Source organism: Protopterus annectens, chromosome 9.part0 (genome assembly GCF_019279795.1).
Source record: "Protopterus annectens isolate FY-2018-M chromosome 9.part0, PAN1.0, whole genome shotgun sequence".
Lineage (NCBI taxonomy): Eukaryota > Metazoa > Chordata > Ceratodontiformes > Protopteridae > Protopterus > Protopterus annectens.
Genome location: NC_056743.1, coordinates 453676764 through 453691951, shown reverse-complemented (window position 1 = coordinate 453691951; position 15188 = coordinate 453676764). Strand labels below are relative to the sequence as shown.

The following is a 15188-nucleotide window of genomic DNA, read 5'->3' as shown; positions in this document are numbered from 1 at the left end:
GGGGAAGAGGGCAAGAGTTAAGTGGAATAAGTCAATCTTTCCAGCAGAACAAGGTGATTTAGGATTGCCTGATTTGAAAGGATATTTTGCAGCTACACAGTTAAAGCTTATATACATAATACGGTTTACCTTTAAAACCACGTATTGCAGAAGGGCGAACAGAACATTTCCGAAAGGCAGTCTGCAAAGTTTTCTAACGTCGAAGGGAAAAATGCTTGAATGTGCAATGAGCAAATGCACAGTGAGATTCGCTCATTACACATTCGACATTCTGGGGCAGATTGCACAACAGTGGGGATTGGGAAATGGTTCCTTTCCCCACTGTAGTGCGATCGCGAAGTTAGAATAATAAAGTAGGGGGTGTGGGCGGTGCAGCCCCCACATGGGGGGTGCAGGGGGGCTTGCCCCCCTGCTTTACACTGTTTTTTTTTCTTTGACATTAATGTTCAAAAAACAGCGAATCTGCTTTTCGATTTGATGTTTTTGAACATTAAGGACTTTCGACATTTACAGTTTCCTGGTTTCGAGTCACTCATATGTGTACTCGAACCACTGTGATTCACGGTTTTAAAGGTAAACCCATAATACAAGCAGAAGGTTTATAATTCAGATTGGAAAGGGATGATGAAGTGGGGGGCAAGTTCAAGAAATAAACAGAGAGCAGGACTTTGGATGCAGATCTTTAAGGAGAACAACGACGACCATACAGACCATTATATTCACAAAGTATCAGAAAGTATTCTGACAGCTAAGCCAACACAAGAATGGAGAAAGGAAATTTTTACCAATAGAGATGACTGCAAGCAGGTGTACAGAAAATAAGCAAGAAGTGACTGGAATTTACTTGAGAAAATTGGTAAATGAACCATAGTATGGGGAGAAAATAACTAGAGAGGGAAAGGTAATAGAACAGGAAGAGGCCAAGAAGATATTTGCAATGCAGGCTAGACTACAGATTGACATCAGATTATAGTCAAAGAGAAAGAAAAATCTTTTTATTTTTCTTAAACAAGAAACATCTTTATTAAATTAATTTGTATGGCTTATGCAATCTTAAATTTATATACATGAAAGCAAACCATACTGACACAATTGCAAACATTACACACTTATAATCTGTCTAATCATTGCCAGTCAAACATTACATAGCTCATTCAAATCTTGCTTTCTTTTAAAACTCATTCTTCCTCTGCATGTATTGTTCCTGTAATTCCCATTTTTTCCCAATGTAATTTGCTCCTACACTTTTCTAAAATTCCCAATTCCATTTGTTTTATCACTGTTTCTATATTCGCTACTTCTAGTAAAGTTGGTTTAGACTTTGATTTCCATTTTCTAGTAACTGCTTTTTTGGCAGCCACCATAATTAGACTCAGCAAGGCCTTACTATGTCTAGGCAATTCTGATTCAATTTGCTCAACCAGTATCTCTGACAAATCAATCTGCAGGGAATCTTTAAAGTCTGCCAACTCATTACACTCCCAGAAAATATGTTCCCAGTTATCACTTTCTTCTACATCACACCTTCAACATTTGCTGTCTACCTGAGGAAAAATTATTTGGAGTCTACTTGAGGTATAAAAATACCTATGTAAACACTTCCAAGCAAAGATCCTAAATCTTCTAGACTGTTGCATATTTGGGAGAGATACATATATCCCCCATTGTTCTTTGTTCTTTTGTGAATTGCTTAACCAATCTCTCTTCCTAACCCTTTCTAACCTCCTCTGATTAATTCTTATAGCTATCATGCAATATTTATATGCTCTACTAATTATTCCTTTTTAATGGCAATTTCTGTTGGTGATTCTACTAAAAACTCCACCAGTGCTGGTTTTTCATTTAGGACCACCCCTATTTCTTTCTTTTTGCCTATACTCTGATATCAATCCTTGATAGGGAAGATACTCTCTAACCTGCAGTCCAAATAAATTCTTGGCATCTTTCCATTCTATTACCTTTCCCTCTCAAGTTATTTGCTCCCAATACCTTGGTTCATTTGCCAGTTTTCTCCAATAAGTTCCAGCCCCCTCTTGCCTATTGTCTGTACCCCAAGTTGCAGTCATTGCTATTATCAGAATCTCCTTTCTCCATTCCCATGTTGGCTTAGTTCTTACACTACTTTCAGCTACTTTATGAATATAATATTCCACATGATTATTGTTATTCTCCCTAAAGTTCTGCATCCAAAATCCCACTCACTCTTTGTCTCTTGAGCTTCTCCCCTGTTTCATCATCATCCCTTTCCACTTTGAATTATAGTGTTCTGCTTGTGCTATGTATAGGAGCCCTAACTGTGCTGCTCTGAAATACCCCTTCAAATTGGATAATCCCAATCCACCTTGTTCTAGTGGAAGAATCAGCTTATCCCACTTGACTCTTGCCATCTTCCTCTCCTAGATAAAGCCCTTCAGCTCTTTATTAATTGTTATCCTCAACTTCTCCTCTAGTTGGCAAAATATGCCTGACCTGTGTATAAGACTAAAGGAACGAAAAACATTTTAACTGCTTGCGTCTTACTATAGATAACCATATAACAGTGCTTCAATTAGAAAATTTTTAAGTGAAAAACTCACTCTGGTAGTGTTCTTAATCAAATCTAGAACAGAAACTGCTGATAAAAAGGGATAATTAGTAGGGCCTATAAAATATTGCTTGATAACTAGAGGACTCAATCAGAGAAGGTTAGGAATGATTAGACAGACAGACAGACTGAAAAAGCAATTTACAAGAAAACAATGGAAGGACATATGTATGGCTCCTTAGTATGCAACAAAGTCCAGAAGGTTTAGAATCTTTGCTTGAAAGTGTTAGCATAGGTATTTTATACCACAAGCAGACGTCAAAGAAGTTTTCCTCAGGTAGATAGCAAATGTTGGGAGACATGATGGGGAAGAAAACTGGGAACATATTTTGGGAGTGCAATGACTTGGCAGATTTTTTAAATTCCTGACATAGTACTCTGTCAGAAATTTTGGGTGAGCAAAGGCTATAACTAAGGGTACGATTTTTTTTTTGAGCTGGGACATATGAACTGAATAGTCTACACATAGTAAGGTCTTATTAAGTGTAATTCTGCTAGCTGCCTAGACAATGGAAATTAAAGTCTAAACCAACTGCATCTGAAATATTGAATATTACAAGAGAGATAAAAGAACTGGGAAAAGGATCTTTAGAAAAGGGAAGGAGCAAATGACATAGAAATAAATGGAAACTGTGGGAACAATACATGCTGAATAGATTTAATGGAAAGGCAGGAATTCAGCAATTTATGTAATACTGGACTGATAATCACAAAGAAAGAAGAGACAAGTGGTATATAATGCAAGTAAATGTAATAAAATGTTAATATAGTTTTCTGTCAGTGTATGTTTGCCTGTGTCTTAACTGATAGTTTTATAAAGGTATTTACAAAAAAACAATGCTGCATTCTAGCTTTATAATATTTTGATAAATATAAGTACACCAGAATAAAAAAGAAACTGTTGCTTTGCAATTTAACAGTTTCACTTTGAAAACTATGACTTCCTGTTAATGTTTACTTTTTTAGGTTTTAAGCGATAACTTTACTTGTATGAAGGATTGCTTTATAATGCTTTATAGTGTTTATGCATTATGGGACTGCCATTTGATGGAGGTATTATTTTGTGTGAAATAACAGAAACAAAATAATAGTTTTCAGGCATAAGAACTAACTCAGAATAAAAGGAATAACATAGTTATATTTATTTGCAAGAAGGCACAGTGAAGTCCAGCAGTGAAAAGTACTAGCTCAAAATAGGCAACATGAACTTTTCTCCCTATTTTATATGATTGTAACACCACTTTGGGGAGTGTTTGTATGTGGGTGTAAAGGCAATACAGAATATGCAGCATTTCTTTTAACTATTCTTAACCATCAGGATAAGACCCAACTAACACTGCTCTCTCAAAGGTGTAAAAAGAGACTGTTATCAGAACTGAAACTGGTTAAATAATACATTTATTACAAATGTTATATCAGGTGCAGCTGTCATCTCTGAGAAAAGCTAAATTGTTCATACAGTACATTTTTGGAAGATGGAGTAACATTAGTTGTCACTTTGTCATCTACACTTTTCTTCTACTTTTTCAGATTTTGCCAGAGAAATTGTATATTACATTTATCTAGCTGCACATATTTCATGAGCTAAATTAGGCAACCATTTGAAATGTCGGGAGCTGTAGTCCTGAAATATGGAGACTGAATGGCTGAAAAATGGACTGACTTATATGTCATTTCTCAAGATATTTCATTTTCTCTGAGGTATGGAGATCCTGGGGTTGGTATATATCAGTTTGGATGGGTGGGTGGAAGGGGCTTGCCCCACCCCCCAAAAGTAGCTTTAAGAAGAGTAATTTTTGAGAGTCATTCTTCCCATGTTTTCTTTTTTTCAACTTGTCAGCACTTGGCATTTCAAGTGCCGACATTTCAAATGGGAACTGAAAATTAACATAAGTGCACAATAAATGAACTCTAGCTGGAGGTTGTATAGCTGAAGATGATTCAGATCTCTTGTGAATGGTAGGCCCAAGGTGTGGTTACATTCCCAGTAAAACTGTTTTCATTACAATAACAAAATCTGCAGTGAGTCTCCATTCTTTTCAAAATGTAGGAAAAGTGTTTTATTAACTGATGTGCACGTTTTACCAGTGGTTATCACTTGACTCTTCAAAACCCAGTGAGGTTTCATACCTTCATCCATCCCATTCAGCAACTGCTCCAGTTTCTCCTCTTCAAACCGGTTTCGGTGTTCTTTCCACACAGACCCATTTTCACTGCGAAGCAGGAGCAGCTCTCGATCATCATGTCGTAAAGATGCAAAGTGTGGAATTTCCACAATCACGGGGCTATGTAAAGGAAGCAAACACAAAACAAGTGTTATACTGTGCTGCATGATAAAGACCCACACATGATATTCCTTTCTACTGGTACTGTGATAACAGGCAACATATTAGTTGATTTGGGACAGAAGTGAACAAATACAAAACTACTTTTGATTTTCCTTCATACAGGAAAGTTGGTAACAAGCTAGGAAAGTAAATGCATTTGGAAGTCCAACACGTTTTATAATTAAAATCTAATGCTTGAGCTTTTTCTTCAAATGATTTGCTCATTATGATGTGATGCATAACCTTTCTCCTAGTTTGTGACTTATGAAACTTTCTTGGCTTGTTTTATACCAAATATTTGGGCACTGTTTTCATTTTGACAGTGCACTGCAGATATTCGACTGGTGTGCATTTCTGTACCTACTAGTATGTCAGTTTTGGAAAAGATGGCATGAATACAACCTGTGTTGTGGGTACTGTAATGAAAAATTCATGGCTGTGCTCTCAGGCACTTGATCAAGGGTGCAAGTCTATTCTCACTAATGAAATTGGTTGAGTGGGTCTAGATCCCAAGGAGAGAAGTGGTAGGAATGTTATTTGATTTTGTTTGATATGTCAAGCTGATAGCTATCCAATGCAGGTGGCTCCAATGGTTCTGAGTGGTACTGGTAATTTGTGAGAGTAATGTGCAGTTGGCAATTCTTACACAACACCGTTACCACGGTATCTTTACTTCCTCCCCTCATCCTTCCCAGTCTTTACTATTAGTAACTCCTGTGACACCTTAACCATCACAAAGACACCCACACTATCTCCTTATTTACAGGACTTAAGTCCACTCATTTACTGACTAATGCCCCTCACTCTGCCCTCTCATTCATATCACATACACATTACTACACCAGTAACACCTTATCTCTCATAACCCGCAACCAACATACCCATCACTGACCCTGGCTATGCTCCAGCTACCCAGATACACTTACTACCTACTCTCAGCTTTACCTATCATTCCCATCACTTACCTTATTTCTACTTTCAGTAACCTGATTCCCTTACTACCACCCCTCATACTACCCCTCATTTCTATTACCTATCTATCTATGTTATAACTCATCTGGTACCTTACCACCCGCTATCACCTTATCTTATTATTTCACTCACAGACTTTGTCCTCACCATAACTTCCCTAGTCCCCTTACTAAGCCAGTCACAGACCGTTTCCCTGTATCAGAACTACCTCAATCCTTTCTGCCTTTAGTTTCTACAAATCCCTTGATAACACCCCCATCCTGCCCAACTTCTTCAAACTACTTATGCCTTAACTGCCTTGGATCCCCTACTACTACTCCTCACCTGTCCCTCTGACTCCTATCACTGACCCTACCTCTACTGCAACTGCAGTGATGTGCTTACCATTTCTCTTCAACTGTCCATCCCACTAACTATCACTGACCCTAACTGTAGTACATCTGCAATGATTTCCTCACTACCTCTCCTCACCTGTCCCTCTCACTCCAATTACTGACCATACCTGTACTACAACTGTAGCGCTGTCCTCACTACCTCTCCTCACCTGTCCCTTTCACTCCTATCACTGACCCCATCTGTACTACAAACTGCAGTGATGTTCTCAATACCTCTCCTCACCTGTACCTCTGACTCCTATTACTGACCATACCTGTACTACAACTGTAGTGCTGTCCTCACTACCTCTCCTCACCTGTCCCTCTCACTCCTATCACTGACCCTATCTGTACTACAACTGTAGTGCTGTCCTCACTACCTCTCCTCACCTGTCCCTCTCACTCCTATCACTGACCCTATCTGTACTACAACTGTAGTGCTGTCCTCACTACCTCTCCTCACCTGTCCCTCTCACTCCTATCACTGACCCTATCTGTACTACAACTGTAGTGCTGTCCTCACTACCTCTCCTCACCTGTCCCTCTCACTCCTATTACCGACCCTACCTCTACTGCAACTGCAGTGATGTGCTTACCATTTCTCTTCACCTGTCCACCCCACTAACCATCACTGACCCTATCTGTAGTACATCTGCAATGATTTCCTCACTACCTTTCCTTCTCACTCCTATTACTGACCATACCTGTACTACAACTGTAGTGCTCTCCTCACTACCTATCCTCACCTGTCCCTCTCACTGCTATCACTGACCCTACCTGTACTACAACTGCAGTGATGTTCTCACTACCTCTCCTCACCTGCCCCTCTCACTCCTATCACTGGCCCTACCTGTACTACAACTGTAGTGCTGTCCTCACTACCTCTCCTCACCTGTCCGTATTACTCTTATCACTGACCCTACTTGTACTACAACTCTAGTGCTGTCCTCACTACCTCTCCTCACCTGTCCTTCTCACTCCTATCACTGACCCTACCTGTACTACAACAGTAGTGCTGTCCTCACTACCTTTCCTCACCTGGCCCTCTCACTCCTATCACTGACCCTAGCTGTACTACAACTGCAGTGATGTCCTCACTACCTGTACTCATCTGTCCCTCTCACTCCTATTACTGACCCTAGCTGTACTACAACTGCAGTCATGTCCTTACTACCTGTACTCACCTGTCTCTCTCACTCCTGTTACTGACCCTACCTGTACTACAGGTGCAGTGATGTCCTCATTAACTCTCCTCATTTATTTTATGAATCATGCCTTACATCCTTCTACCAGTGAACCTAAGAAACGCTTCCCCTTAGTGCATACCATTACTCACCTCAGTGACCCCCCCTACCTTTTGGTTTCAGTTGCATCATATTTCTTATGATGTATTTCCTTGTGTGAATCACTGCTTTTCTCTCTGCCTGCCCTGACAGAATATGACTTATAGCTGCACACATTTAGATTACCCTAATTTTACTCCATTCTCTCTCAAGCCTAACATTTAGGTTTATATCTTTCTTGTGTGTTTGGTTATTTTATTGAGTATAACAATAACTTTATTTACATGACTACAAGTCTGTCCGCATTATGCTTGCTGTATCTCATACTATCAGTCTGTAAGATACATGCAGCTAATGAGCAACATTGTTTATATGCTTGCTTATTATTCTACTTAAGATACTACCTCTACATTCCAATGCAGAAATTCTTATCTCCAAACTTCATCTTAACAATGCCAAATACATCTATATTATCTGTATGTATCTACCACCTGGTAATAACACTGCCACCATGGAAAATATCCTTTGTTGGTTTTCCCAACATCTGCCCCAAGAAACCATAATCCTAGGCAATATAAACATTGATTGGAACTGCTATTGTAGCAGCCCCCCTACCACCCACATTAACCTATATGGGTATTCACAAACCATTACCTCCCCCACCAGGATAAACAAATATAACAAGAAACAATGGATTCTCATAAACCATCATCCTCTCATTTATGATTCTGGAACCCTCCCTGATGATATAAGTGACCACTTACTTACCTACATCATCAGGCATAAAACCAATACTCCCATTCCAACATATGTCAGAAACATCAGATCTAAAAAGAACTTTAACCCTGATCTACTCCAAATGGAACTAAGAGCTTGCAACTGGTCTCTCTTGCGACACCCCCTTTAGAAGAAGCCATTAATTACTTTAACTCTAACTTCCTTGCCATTCTTAACCACCATGCTGCAACCAGATTAATTAGAATTAAGACCAGCTCTGCACCATGGCTGTCAAAAGAAACCAAACACAAAATACATCTTAGAAATAAATTTTGGGCAAAATGGAGAATGACTAAAAACCCTGTAGACCAACAAACCTTTAGACAGCTAAGAAATGATACCAAGAAAGCTATAATTTCCAATAAAAAGCTACCTACAATCTCAACAAGCTAACCAAAACAACCCACAAAAATTTTGGACTAGCATTAACCAACTACCCCATCCAGGTCAATCCACTACACCAAACCCTCAAAATACTGACCACAAAAATCCCATGAATACAGCCAATGCTTTCAATACCTTTTTTACTAATGCTATCCAAACACTAGCTAGTCAGCTATCACCTAATAACTTTGCTCTACCTTCCTATAAATCAACCTCACCCCCTCCTTTTCATATTCAACCTGTCCCAACAACATATATTCTAACCCTACTACAGAAACTAAAACCATGCTCTCCCTCACCAGACCAACTACCTGCTGAATTTCTACAACAATCAGCCAAAGCTATCACTTATCCCATTTCCATTCTGATCAAAAGAACTATTATTGAAAGTTATATCCCTAGCTTATGGAAAATATTCCATATTATCCCTCTCCATAAATGTGGACACTGCACTGAACTCTCTAACTACTGCCCCATTGCCCTTCTCTCTCCTTTGGCAAAGATCATGGAGAAATGCATCTATTAACAATTACTTGACCACTTAACCCAAAATAACTTACTTTCCAGCTGTCAACATGGATTCAGACCTTCATGTAGCACTACCACTGCCCTTCTTTCCTTCACTGACTGTATCAATAAAAACCGCAACCTTAACAATCTTTCTTCAGCACTATTCATTGACCTGTCTAAAGCATTTGACATGGTAAATCACCAGATTCTCATCAAAATATTTAAATCCCTGTCACGATATATCTTCCATAAAGTGGTTCCAGTCCTACCTAGATAAAAGACAACAGGCCGTACTATGGCACAAGTCTCTATCCAGCCTCCTGCAGTTACCCTTGCTGTCCCTCAAGGATCCATCCTTGGACCTCTTCTTTTCTCCATATTTACTAATGATCTTCATCTAGCCATCCCCTCAAGCCACATGCATACAATACGCTGATGACTCCACACTGATATGCTCAGCCACATCCTCTTCTGAACTTCACTCTCTTACCCAGAAAGTATTTAACACAGTTGAACAATGGTTCACACAGCGGTGCCTTCTCCTAAACCCAAAAAAAAACTAAACTCCTCCTCTTCTCTCCTACTCACATGTCCTCTCCTTTTGATTTCTCAGTTATATCCACCAATAAAACTATTATATCACCTGACCCAACCACCAAACTACTGGGTATCACCACTGACAACAATCTGAACTTTGATATCCATATCAACAATACTATAAAAACTGTCAACAAAAAACTTGGCTCTCTCCATAGGATTAAAACCTTCCTTTTACTTACAGCTAAAAATCACTATAGCTCTCATTCATCTATGATGGGCTACAGATGTGCCCATGATGGTACCCTATGCAACTTCACCTGCTCACAGTAGTGCACTGTACAGATGTGCCTGTGGTGGTATCATGTGCTACATATGTGCCCGTGATGGTACCCTGTGCGACTTCACCTGCTTACAGTATTGCACTGTACAGATGTGCCTGTGGTGGTCTCATGGGCTATAGATGTGCCCGTGATGGTACCCTGTGCAACAGATGTCTGTAGTACTCATGCTGGCTCCCAAATGAAATGTCAGGACTCGCAATGTCGAGTCCCAACCCACTGAAAAAAAAAACGAAGACTGAAATGCAGAAGAGTGACTATTGAATATCGCTTTTCTACTTTAAACCTGTTTGTTGCAGGGGTAAAGCTCTGTACAACCCCGAGTGAATGGTGGCAAGCTTGCCATACCTTGAAGAAAAGGGAATACACCAAGAAATCACAGTCTCAGACTTAGTATATGTAAGTCAAGATTCTCAGCTATTCAGCCTCCACATTAGAGGAATCTGCATTTGGAGTCCCAGCCTTTCAAATGATTACGAGTTGATCACAACTGAAAGTGCTGCCTCTGCCATCATCATCTGATATTGTCATGGTTGCATATTTCTCTGCCTTTTAAATTAACTTTATGTAGCAGCTAAAAGCTTCTTAATGCAAAGTATCCCTATGGAAAGAATGGCATTATTAGCTGAAACTGCAGATTTTGTCCAACTAATGCACAGTATCTCCAGATTATATCCTTACAGTATTGACTCTGCATGCAGCTTCCCTACCAAAATCACGTTTGGGTTATAACCTTACCAGTCAAAGGTCAATGAATGGGATCATCTGTTCTGATTCATTTGTTGGCATATGTCACATCACCAACAGCACATTGAAGAACATTACTGGGTCATACCATAGTCAAGAGGTGATTACGACAAACTGGATTAGACAGGAAGTTGTTTTCTAATTTGTCTCCTTCCACGGCTGTGGCAGCAGATGACAAAGGAGACATATTCTTTACTCCTGTGTCCAGTCACTTTGCTTACAGGAGGGGCTACTAAAATCACGGCAGAGATATTCACTATTAGTAATTTACTAAAGTTTTGTAATCTGCAGGTACACATGCAAAGCAGAATCATTTTCTCTGCATATATATATATATATATATATATATATATATATATATATATATATACACACACACATATATATATATATATATATTCTAAATAAGAAATGGTGACGTATAAACAATAAAAACGTACCCCAAAAACTGTGCTCCTGTTGGTCCTAGTGCAATTATTCGGCTTGCTAGCCCTTCTCCTTCAGCCAGTTGCAGTGGATTTGCCAGTTTCTGTGGCTTAACCAAGCGACATGTGATTCTTGTTGGAGCAGTGCAGGTTCGAGGTGGGATGATAATGCGTAGCCCATTATGTCGGCTGCCCTTCATTGATCCTCCTCTGGCATCCACCATGAAACTGACCAAGAATCTGTCCAAAAAAACCCCAGAAAAATGGGAGGTTAAAGCATGATTCAGAAAACAAAAAGTATTTTTTTATCACAGTGCTGGTCAATCAACAATTCAGATAGGTCTGTCTCATTGATTCATAAAAATTAGAGATAGGTAAATAAACAACATTAAACTTACAGAAAAAATAAGTGCTCCATTTAAAAGCAGATAACAGTCTCAAGACAGTCAATTAAAACACAATACTACTAGCTTTAAAATAACTTTCCTGAAGAGATAAGTAATAAAACATCAGTAAATATATGAAAATGGAAGCCCCCCCAAAGGGAACTTATCTGCCCAGCAAAGGAAAGCATTAACCGACCAGCAATCCTCGAAAGCCTCAGAGAAGCATACTCTTCAGCTGCAAGAAAGCACTGAAAGGCTTTGCAGCCAAACTTTGTCTTTTAGTCAGCCCAACTCAAGTTGCTTGATAGTTTGAGTGCACGGCAGGCTGTTATATCATTGGCATGATATAATCCATATAGCTAAGGCTACTGCAGTACTGATCATTCGAGCATGTACTGCTATGGTAAGTTCATCTTTCACAACTGTAAAAACGTTGAACATCACTGTTCTCCTTTAAAGTTAGGGCAAGCCTCTGTCTGCAATCCCACAATGTGAGTAGGAGGCAAGACACCCCCCACCACAAACTTATATATACCAATTCTGAGATCACCATGCCTCAGAGAAAAGGGAATATTCTGAGAAAGGGCAATCTCAGACTTAGTATGTAAATCTGCATTTTCGGTCATTTGGTCTTTCTATTCTGGGACTCGGATTAACAAGTCTTGGAATACCAAATGGTTACCTGTAAATAAACATTTGTGGTGGGAGTGCATCACTATCCATGGAAGCTATATAAGAAGGGAAATGCAGGAGGTATGGGAGGGAAAGTGTAGCTGATAACCATATGGGGGATGGGAGTGGATCCTGGAAGACAAATGCCATAAGTGTGGGGTGGAAGGAGAAGATAATAGCACACCTGGTGGGATTATATCACTGTGCCACATGGTGGGATTGTATCACTGTGCCACGTGGTGGGATTGTATCACTGTGCAAGTATCCTACAGAAGAAGAGGAATGAGTTCTAGATATTGAGCTGCAGCAAACAAGTACAGGATCATGGTGGGCTTGTGGGATGAGTAAGAAACAGCATCAGGGAGTGGAGGTAGAAGTATCTAGTAGTCTTCAATGACACCAGAGTCTTGGTCAAACAAAGGGTAGTAAAATGCTGTACACATGGGAACAAAGTACTGAAGTAAACATACCTGCGCAAAACATGACAGGGAAAAGTATTAATTACTGTCACAATGAGGTGGTTGAGTAGAAAGTGTAGATAATGCAGGAAAATGGCATGAGATGGTACAAAATACATCAGTAATAATAAGGTTTTTGTAACAGTATAAAAACATGGTCACTCTTTTGGCAGTAGCCATCTTTTTTGGTTTTAAGAGCAAGAATGCACAGTTATGACCTCCAGCATTAAAATGGTGGCATACAATGTCCCAAATACCTATCAATGTGTTTATTCATTTATTCATTGATTTGTTAACTGGGTTGTGTTGGATAGAAAGGTCCAGGAACCCTTCTCAGCCAAGACTTGGACCACTTTGGTGGATATAAGATATCAATATAAGGCAACAAACACACCTGCAGAATTTACATAGGCGCCCAAATACAGGAGTCATACTAACATAATTACCATAATAATATGCAGTAAGAAATATGAAAACATTGCAAAACACACAGAAATCTCATATTACAAGTTGAAAGATGGAAAAAGAAAATTAGGTGTACTAAGGCTGACCCAAGCTGTTTACATACATCTGTGAGTTACAGTAACATGTACATTGCAACTTTATATGGGCATATTTAGATGAAATCCATTCCCACAACACAAATTAACACACACACACACACGTACACATTTGCAGCCCTTTCTGCACCTCTCAGACAAACAGACAAATAGCTGCTGAATGCACATATAGGCATATTGACTGCTTTCTGAAGTAAAATATCTGCTGAACATATATTCATAGAGTCACAGATTCATAGACTGTTACTGGGCTAACAACCTGGGGAGTCTTTCTAAGCCTACCCAAATTTTCCCGAAAAAATAATTATGTCCTGCATTCAAATAGGACGTTGATGGCCAGGCATTTAGAGTTACCTCTTTCCATAAGGGACATGGGTGTCCAGCCCAGTGTAATTTTCCTATTCCTAATCCACTTGTGTTTAAACTGGGTAATAGATTAACTCAGCTGCACATGGATGGGAAGCCTGTTCCATAGAAGGGACAATCTCTGGGACACATATCTGTCTCTTTAGCAGGTTCTGTTTAAGTCACAGACAAAATTCAGGTCCCTAGACCTTGTATGTCTGGTACTATTTGACTTACAAATATGTAGCAGATTCATAAGTGTGGAGTTTGTGGATGCCTTGTAAACCAGGCACAGATCATCCCTCAGCTATCTATAAAAGACTGAGTTGAGGGAAAGGGCTTTAAGGCACTCTGAATAAGACAGACTTGTTACACCTTGTATTCTTTTTGGAAGGGACTTATGAGGTCACTGCAGTTGCTGTATACACTTGGTCAGGTACATACCAAAGGGTGCACTGTACTCTATGATTGGTCTGATAAGGGCGGAGTACAGTGGGATAATGACCTCTTTGGACCTAGATGCCATGCCCTGACTTTTAAGCTGTGCAACATAAAAGGATTTTCTCACGTCTGTGGACATGGTGGTTGAAGGTAAGGCTACTGTCTATGTGCTTATCCAGATCCCTGAGCACTGGGTTGGCTCTTAGGGTCTTATTATCAACATGGTATTTAGCCAAGATGGTTGAATTCCCAAAAGGTACAATTATGCATTTCTTACCACTGGGTATAAGACCATGGCTTTGGCATCATTTGCTGGTCAGAGATGGACCTTCTTGTAGAATGATAGTGTCTGCAGGGGAGTTGATGATAACCCCCAGCTTGCAATCATCTGCAAACTTAGCCAGCCATAAGTCTTCAGCATTTGCTTTCATTTCAAAGAAATAGATGCCAAAAAGAAGTTGCCCCAATACCGAGCCCTGGGGGACTCCGCTAGTCCACTGGCCTCTTGGTAGAGGTGGCCTCACCAATTTTGACCACCTGGGTCCTATCAGTGAACCAGATGACTATCCAGCAGGTGAGAAAAAGGGTCTATACCTAAATTAGTGCGCTTGTCTGTAATGCCTGAGTGGGGTATTGTATCAAGTGCCTTTGCCAGGTCAAGGTAAGCTGTGTGCACAGTCTTACCTTCATCACATGTTTTGGTAACCCTCTTAAAAAAGTCCAACCAGATTTAATAGGCATGACCTTCCTTTAACAAAGCTGAACTGTGACTGGTCCAATGTTTGCAGGTTACCCATGTCCTCATTTATAATGTCCATGATGATTATTTCGATGGCCTTACATATGAGGCAGGAAAGACTTAGGGGCCTGTTGTTACTGGGATCAGTGGTCAGACCTCGTTTGTGCAGGGCAATGACTGTAGCCATCTTTAATTCCTTTGGCACAAAACCTGACTGAAGGTTCCTGTTGAAAAGAGATTCAAGTAGACTAAAAGGTCATGTTTCTTGTTATTTTTTAAACATCATGGGATGTTATTGGAGCCTTGGAAAGTGCATTAATGACTTA

General features: G+C 39.7%; 1 protein-coding gene across 3 annotated transcripts in view; it reads right to left on the bottom strand.

The window, feature by feature from the left end:
- ANK1 (ankyrin 1) overlaps nt 1–15188 on the bottom strand; it is a 1899552-nt gene that overhangs the window by 732017 nt on the left and 1152347 nt on the right. For all 3 annotated transcript variants that reach the window (XM_044082993.1, XM_044082990.1, XM_044082992.1), the window contains 2 exons: nt 11277–11501; nt 4715–4869 (listed from right to left, as the gene is read on the bottom strand). In XM_044082993.1, coding sequence (XP_043938928.1) covers nt 4715–4869; nt 11277–11501 — 380 coding nt within the window. The remainder of the gene's footprint in view (nt 1–4714; nt 4870–11276; nt 11502–15188) is intronic.